This window comes from Pithys albifrons, chromosome 7 (assembly GCF_047495875.1).
Source record: "Pithys albifrons albifrons isolate INPA30051 chromosome 7, PitAlb_v1, whole genome shotgun sequence".
In the NCBI taxonomy this organism is placed as follows: Eukaryota; Metazoa; Chordata; class Aves; order Passeriformes; family Thamnophilidae; genus Pithys; species Pithys albifrons.
In genome coordinates this window covers 1,912,452-1,920,781 of record NC_092464.1, presented here as the reverse complement: position 1 = coordinate 1,920,781, position 8,330 = coordinate 1,912,452, and the positions used below count along the sequence as shown (strand labels likewise).

The following is an 8,330-nucleotide window of genomic DNA, read 5'->3' as shown; positions in this document are numbered from 1 at the left end:
AGGAGCAGGAATTTTCCAAGTAAGAGCAGAGGATGGGAGGAAAAATGAAGCCTCCTGTGTTGTGACACCTCATCTGAAGTCTCTGTGTCAGGAAGCACAGCCCAAGTCCTCTGTCTGTCCTGTGGCCACCTCAGGGGACACAAAGTCAGGTCCATGAGACCCAGGACAAGAGACTTTGCTTTCAGCCTCTGTCACCAGGTCTCTGTTTTTTATCTTGTGCTGGGAACAAGATAAACTCTCTTCTTCTTTCTACCCTTCCCCTACCAAATCACCATGACAGGTCCAAGTTATCAGCATGGGAGGTTAAAAAGATAGGATGGGGGAAATCTTGGACAGCTGGAGAAGTCACAGAACCACAGAATATCCTGAGGTGGAAGGGACCCACCAGGAGCATCCAGTCCAAGACCTGGCCCTGCACAGACACCCCAACCCCAATCCCCAATCCCACCCTGTCCCATTGTCCAAACTCTCCTGGAGCTCTGGCAGCCTTGGGGCTGTGCCCACTGCCCTGGAGAGCCTGGTCAGTGCCCACCACCCTCTGGGGGAAGGACCTTTTCCTGAGATCCATCTCAACCCTCCCCTGACACAACTCCAGGTGTTCCCTTCTCTTTGGTTTGCTCCCCTTTGCTGACTTCATTGAGGCATCCTGGGAAACTGGTGGCAGAATTCAGTTACTTCAGTGCCCCAAACTCTGGGCTTTGGGTTGCTCCATGACCTGCCTTTCCTTCCCACTCCTGGAATTCCTCTGCTGTGGGACCTGCTGCTGATGGAAGGTCGTGGAGCAGCCAACCTGGCCTGGGTGGCAGGGCCACCTCTGAGGGGGAGGCAGAGCTGTAGGAGTGGGAATTGGGGCTTCCAGCAGAAACATCTGCATTCCCACTGTCCTGTCCCAGTGTCCCAGAGGGGCTGCTGTGGGGCAAGGGGACACTCCCACTCCAAAGTTGCTTCAACCATCCCCATGGCTGGAGCAGACATGGAATCATGGAATACCCTGAGCTGGAAGGGATCATCCAGTCCAAGCCCTGGCCCTGCCCAGACACCCCAACAATCCCACCCTGTCCCATTGTCCAAACCCTCCTGGAGCTCTGGCAGCCTCGGGGCTGTGCCCACCACCCTGGGGAGCCTGGTCAGTGCCCACCACCCTCAGGGGGAGGGACCTTTCCCTGAGATCCCACCTCACCCTGACTCAGGTTCCTGCAGTTTCTCCTGCCTGCAGCAGGTGACACCCCCTCAGGGCCTGGCTGAGCAGGTGGGACAGAGCAGTGACTTCAGAGAGGTTAAGAAGTTGTACAACTTAGTCAAGCTCTCAGAGCCATCAAGATGCTCAAAGACTCCAACACCTACCCCAGAACCTTCACAGAAAACTCTGGGGCTAAAATACTGGATGAACTGGGGAGGGAAAAGTCCAAACTTGTTCCAGAAGTGACCATCAACCCACACTGAGACAAACCCCTTTGCAGCTGAGTAGCTGGAGCAGAACCCCGTGTATAAAACCTTGTCTGTACTTTGACCACAAGACACAAGACATGCAGATCCTCAAACAACTTATTTCCTCCCTAAACAGCTTCATTCATATGTTGCTTCACTCTTGAGGGGAAAAAAAGTATCAACAACCCCCCCAAAAAAAATAAAACTATTTGTGGTTGGATTTAAAAATGAAGAACATCCTCCCAAAGAGCTTGTGCATCATCCCCAGCCCTCCTGCCCTCCGTGGAGCTCGTGGGCAGATCTTTATCTCCAGCTGCCTGCACAGAACCCTCCCTGCAGATGCTCAGCCCCAAGTCCAAGGGGACACCTTCCAAGAGCCACTGGAGCAGCAGAGGCTCTGGTTGAATTCCTGGCCAAGGCCAGACGTGGAGCAGCAGTTCCCTGAGCCACAAGGAGGTCACATCCTCTCAGGTGACTCCTCCACAGCTCCTCTGGCACGTCATGGGCTCTGGGCTGGGCTTGGCTCCAGAGACCTTCAGCACCACAGAGCCCAGCTGGGCTCACACCCAGACACGAAGCTGGAGGGTTTTTTCAGCTCCTATTTCACCAGTTAGCAGAAATTGGGCAAAATTCAGACTCACAGACCTTCCCTTTGTGTTCTTTTCCCCTTGGTGTTCCCAGGGGCACAAAAAGGTCTCCCCAGGTGCCTTCAGTCCCTTTCCCCCTCTGGACTGGTGGCCCTGATTCAAAATTGTGCCTATGCCAGAATTAGTTCCAGGCCATGGAAACCCAGAATGGTTTGGGCTGGAAGGGACTTCAATGATCACCCAGTGCCACCCCTGCCATGGGCAGGGACACCTCCCACTGTCCCAGGGAATCCAACCTGGCCTTGGACACCTCCAGGGATGGGGCAGCCACAGCTGCTCTGGGAAATCCAGTCCAGTCCTTCACCTCCCTCTCAGTCAAGAATTCCCACCCAATATCCCACCTGTCCCTGCCCTCTGGCAGTGGGAAGCCATTCCCTGTGTCCTGTCCCTCCCTCCCTTGTCCCCAGTCCCTCTCCAGCTCTCCTGGAGCCCCTTCAGGCCCTGCCAGGGGCTCTCAGGTGTCCCTGGAGCCTTCTCTCCTCTAGGTGACCCCCCCAGCTCTCCCAGTGTTGCTGCTGGTCTGACTGGCACGTCCTTCCCCTCTGTGCCTGCACATCCCACACCAGGGACAACCACAGGACCATCGGAATTTTTGGAACAACCTTCTAGCAAAGTAATTTCCTGATGGGGAAAGGGAGTCTCCATGACAAGGGACAACCTCCAACCACTGGAGACCACTTTGAGTTTCCCCAAGACCTCTTTGGCAATGGGATGGTGGCAGCTGGAGCCCTTCTGGCTTTGAGGACAATTCCAAATCCAAAGAATTCCCCCCCAAACCCGCCGTGTCTTTGGCAAGCTCAGGCACTTCCCCAGAGGAGCCAGATGTGCTGGAGCTCCTCAGGGGTCAGGATCCTCTTTGGGTTGGGCCTGGGGGAGGCCAGAACTTCCCTGCCCATGCAGAAATGGCATTGCCTACCCTCTCCCTGGTCTCGTTGGTGAGGAACTTGGCACACTCGCTGTAGTTGGCCCAGGTCCTGTTGTTGCCCGGGACCAGCTCCCAACTGCCATTCAGGTCACACCTCCGGTAAGCGTGGCCTGTGGAGAGACAGGAGACACCCAGTCATGGACCTGCACCTGGCACAGCAGGGGACAACCAGCCCAGGGGTGAAACCCCCCAAAAAACTATATGTGGTTGGATTTAAAAGTGAAGAACATCCTCCCAAAGGGCTTGTGCATCATCCCCAGCCCTCCTGCCCTCAGTGGAGCTCGTGGGCAGATCTTCATCTCCAGCTGCCTGCACAGAACCCTCCCTGCAGATGCTCAGGGGACACCTTTCAAGAGTCACTGAAGCAGCAGAGAATCACAGGATCATAGAATGGATTGGGTTGGAAAAGACCTCACAGATCATCAAGTCCAACCCTTGGTCCAACTCCAGTCCCTTTACCAGATCATGGCACTCAGTGCCACGGCCAAGCTCAGCTGAAAAACCTCCAGGGATGGGGAATCCACCCCCTCTCTGGGCAGCCCATTCCAATCCCTGAGCACTCTCTCTGCAAAGAATTTCTTTCTCATCTCCAACTTCAATTTCCCCTGGCAGAGCTTGAGCCCATCGTGCCCCCTTGTCCTATTGCTGAGTGCCTGGGAGAAGAGACCAACCCCCACCTGGCCAGAACTTCCCTTCAGGCAGTTCCAGACAGTGCTGAGGTCACCTCTGAGCCTCCTCTTCTCCAGGCTGAACACCCCCAGCTCCCTCAGCCTCTCCCCACAGCACTTGTGCTCCAGTCCCTTCTCCAGCCTCGTTGCTCTTCTCACTTGGGTTGGAAGAGACCTCTGAGATCATCAAGTTCAACCCTTGATCCAACCCTACTGTGATCACCAGCCCAGGGCCCTGGGGACAAGCCCTACCTTTGTGGTTGAAGTCGTAGATGTACTCGGGGCACGGCATGGCCACCACCTTGCCCGGGACACCTTCGGGCCAGCACACGATGCCATCCCACTCAGGAAGACAAAAGCCATCTGTGGGAGAGAACAGAGACCAAGAGGAGTCACTGAACTCTGCAGAGGTGACACTGAGGTCCCACTGCTTGGAGAAGGCTCTCTGGGAAAAAGTCAACAGTGGTGTCACACAGTCAGAGAAATCACTGAGAAATCCCTGAGAAATCACTGAGAAATCACTGAGAAATCACTGAGAAAACACTGAGAAAACACTGAGAAAACACTGAGAAATCATGGAGGAAATCATGGAGAAATCATGGAGAAATCATGGATAAATCATGGATAAATCATGGAGAATCACTGAGAAATCACAGAGAAATCACTGAGAAAATACTGAGAAATCATTGAGAAATCCCTGAGAAATAATGGAGAAATCACTGAGAAATCACAGAGAAAACACTGAGAAATCCCTGAGAAATCATTGAGAAATCATGGAGGAAATCATGGAGAAATCATGGATAAATCATGGAGAATCACTGAGCAATCACTGAGAAATCACTGAGCAATCACTGAGAAATCACTGAGATATCATGGAGAAACCATGGAGAAATCATGGAGAAATCATGGAGAAACCATGGAGAAATCATGGACAATCACTGAGCAATCACTGAGCAATCACTGCAATTTTCTCCTCAGTGTTTGGCTCCAGAAGGTGCCAATTCTCCCCAGGTTTGATTTCAGGAGCACACACAGTGTCCACCTCTGGGCAACACCAGCCCAAGGACGTGGAGCTGCTGGAGAACCCAGAGGAGGCCCCGGAGATGCCCCAGGGCTGGAGCCCCTCTGGGCTGGAGCCAGGCTGGGAGAGCTGGGGGGGTCACCTGGAGAAGAGAAGGCTCCAGGGACACCTGAGAGCCCCTGGCAGGGCCTGAAGGGGCTCCAGGAGAGCTGGAGAGGGACTGGGGACAAGGGAGGGAGGGACAGGACACAGGGAATGGCTTCCCACTGCCAGAGGGCAGGGACAGGTGGGATATTGGGAAGGAATTCCTGGCTGGGAGGGTGGGGAAGGACTGGGATGGATTTCCCAGAGCAGCTATGGCTGCCCCAGCCCTGGGAGTGTCCAAGGCCAGGTTGGGGCTTGGATTAACCTGTTGAGGTCCTTCTGAAGGGGTATCATAGAATCAGTTGGGTTGGAAGAGCCCTCTGAGATCATCAAGTCCAACCCTTAATCCAACCCCACTGTGGTTACCAGATCATGGCACTCAGTGCCATGTCCAGTCCCACCAGCTGTCCCAGCTCTGTGTCCTCAGGGCCCACCTTTCCTTTGGGCTTTATTAACTGCACCCACCACTTAAAATCCCACTGCAGTTGAAGTAAAAAGCTAAAACTGGTGGATCTGCCCCAAATCTGCTTTCAGAGCAGCATCTCCCCTCAGCCCTGAGTTCCTGAGGGGTTTCTCAGCAGGGTCTGACAGAGGAACCAACAGCCCTCTCTGCTCTTACCCACAAAGCTCCACCAGGAACAAGCCAAGATCTCAGCAGGTTCCATGAACATCGAAGCTCTCCCCACCTTTCAACCAAGAGCAATTTGTGCTTTAGCAGGAAAGTGTTTCCCAAAATTAGAGACCAATCCAGGGAGAGCTTTACCAGGTCTGGAGCCCTCCAGGGGTGGAGCTGCCACTGATCCTTCCCTTCCCTGGGATTTCAGGATGGGAGAAACAACAAGAAGACTCGTGGCTTCAACAGCTGGTTCCTTATCTTTGAATGAGTGTGAAGGGGCAAAGGGGCAGAATAATCAGGGCCTTTCTCTGAAGGGGTGAGGGGAGAGGAGCACAAACCCCTCAGCATCAGCAGGAGAGAAATAAAAAGAGATTTATTGCATTTTCTCTCCTTCCACTCACAACAGGAGAAGAAAAATATTAAGATTTCCTTCTCATGGCAAGCAGGAAAGCCCTTCCCTTTGGCTCGTTCTGTTGCAGGATAAGTCAGGCTGTGAAAAGCTGTTTCTTTATTTTTCAGTTCTCTGGAAGGTTCAAATAAAGGGGAAAAAAAAAAAAAACACCACAAAAGGTGCATTAGGACAAAATGTTATTGGTTTTGAGGTTCTTTTTTTGCAGGCAAGGAAGTCAATAAAAGATTTAATTTAGCCCTCAAAGTGCTCTTGGCTTAAAATAATTTGGAGGGGGGATAAGACACCTCAGTCATCACTTCCTTAGGGAATGATTCATTTTCCAACACTCTGAGCCCCAAAATCCACCCAAAAAGCCAAAGGTTGAAGGGTCTGGGTGGGAAACATGGTGGGACATCCCTGGAATGTGGATAATTTCAGGAGCTTTAGAAAAAAATTAAAAAATAACACGACTTTTTCTGCCTCTCCCACCATCTGGAAACTTCCCTTCTGGGTATTGATCCCTGGAGTTGACTCATGAAAGCCAAGAAGGATCTGGTGAGATCCAAACCTCAGGAAGGACCCAAGTGTCCCAAGAAATGAGTTTGTCACTGTTGGGAGGGGTCACACCACAGAGAAACCTCCTCTCTGTTCCTGTTCTTTGCTTGGAAAACCCAATTCAGCCAAACTTGGAGGGGGGATAAGACACTTCAGTCATCACTTTCCTTCTGCAATGATTCATTTTCCAACACTCTGAGCCCCAAAATCCACCCAAAAAGCCAAAGGTTGAAGGCCCTCCATGCAAACCATGGTGGGATATCCCTGGAATGTGGATAATTTGGGAAGCCCTGGAAATAATAATAATAAAAGATGATCTTTTCTGCCTCTCCCACCATCTGGAATCTTCCCTTCTGGGTATTGATCCCTGGAGTTGACTCATGAAAGCCAAGAAGGATCTGGTGAGATCCAAACCTCAGGAAGGACCTGAGTGTCCCAAGAAATGAGTTTGTCACTGTTGGGAGGGGTCACACCACAGAGAAACCTCCTCTCTGTTCCTGTTCTTTGCTTGGAAAACCCAATCCAGCCAAACTTGGAGGGGGGATAAGACACTTCAGTCATCACTTTCCTTCTGCAATGATTCATTTTCCAACACTCTGAGCCCCAAAATCCACCCAAAAGCCAAAGGCTGAAGGGTCTGGGTGGGAAACATGGTGGGACATTCCTGGAATGTGGATAATTTCAGGAGCTTTAGAAAAATTTAAAAAAAAAAGATGATCTTTTCTGCCTCTCCCACCATCTGGAATCTTCCCCTCTGGGTATTGATCCCTGGAGTTGACTCATGAAAGCCAAGAAGGATCTGGTGAGATCCAAACCTCAGGAAGGACCTGAGTGTCCCAAGAAATGAGTTTATCATTGTTGGGAGGGGTCACACCACAGAGAAACCTCCTCTCTGTTCCTGTTCTTTGCTTGGAAAACCCAATCCAGCCAAATTTGGAGGAGGGAAAAGACACCTCAGTCATCATCTCCATGCTCAAATTCCATGGTGCTGGATGGGTCATTTAGGGAAGGGCAGGAGAACATCTGGCACGGCCACCTGGACAACCACTCTGGTGAGTGTCCAACTGGCACATGCAGAGCCCAAAATTAGGGACAGAATGGCTGTTCCTGGGAAACCAGAGCTCTGTGGGGACACTGGGACAGGAGCTGGGTTGGGAAGGGGCTGCAGCTATTCCTGGGAATCCAGGATTCCATGGGGACAGGAGCTGGGCTGGGAAGGGACTGCAGCTATTCCTGGGAATCCAGGATTCCATGGGGACAGGAGCTGGGTTGGGAAGGGACTGCAGTTATTCCTGGGAATCCAGGATTCCATGAGGACAGGAGCTGCACTGGGAAGGGACTGCAGTTATTCCTGGGAATCCAGGATTCCATGGGGACAGTGGGACAGGAGCTGGGTTGGACAGAGGGACTGCAGCTATTCCTGGGAATCCAGGATTCCATGGGGACAGTGGGACAGGAGCTGGCTTGGGAAGGGACTGCAGTTATTCCTGGGAATCCAGGATTCCATGAGGACAGGAGCTGCACTGGGAAGGGACTGCAGTTATTCCTGGGAATCCAGGATTCCATGAGGACAGGAGCTGGGTTGGGAAGGCACTGCAGTTATTCCTGGGAATCCAGGATTCCATGAGGACACTGGGACAGGAGCTGGTTGGGAAGGGACTGCAGCTATTCTTGAGAATCCAGGATTCCATGGGGATAGGAGCTGGGTTGGGAAGGGACTGCAGTTATTCCTGGGAATCCAGGATTCCATGGGGACATGAGCTGTGCTGGGAAGGCACTGCAGCTATTCCTGGGAATCCAGGATTCCATGAGGACAGGAGCTGGGTTGGGAAGAGGCACTGCAGTTATTCCTGGGAATCCAGGATTCCATGGGAACAGGAGCTGGGTTGGGAAGAGACACTGCAGTTATTCCTGGGAATCCAGGATTCCATGGGG

At 52.3% G+C, this 8,330-nt stretch overlaps 1 protein-coding gene across 1 annotated transcript in view; it reads right to left on the bottom strand.

Moving 5' to 3' along the window:
• PTH1R (parathyroid hormone 1 receptor) overlaps nucleotides 1-8,330 on the bottom strand; it is a 127,448-nt gene that overhangs the window by 45,024 nt on the left and 74,094 nt on the right. Inside the window, exons 3-4 of the mRNA XM_071560542.1 lie at nucleotides 3,921-4,031; nucleotides 2,992-3,110 (exon numbers count right to left, since the gene is read on the bottom strand). Of these exons, the coding sequence (XP_071416643.1) occupies nucleotides 2,992-3,110; nucleotides 3,921-4,031 (230 nt within the window). The remainder of the gene's footprint in view (nucleotides 1-2,991; nucleotides 3,111-3,920; nucleotides 4,032-8,330) is intronic.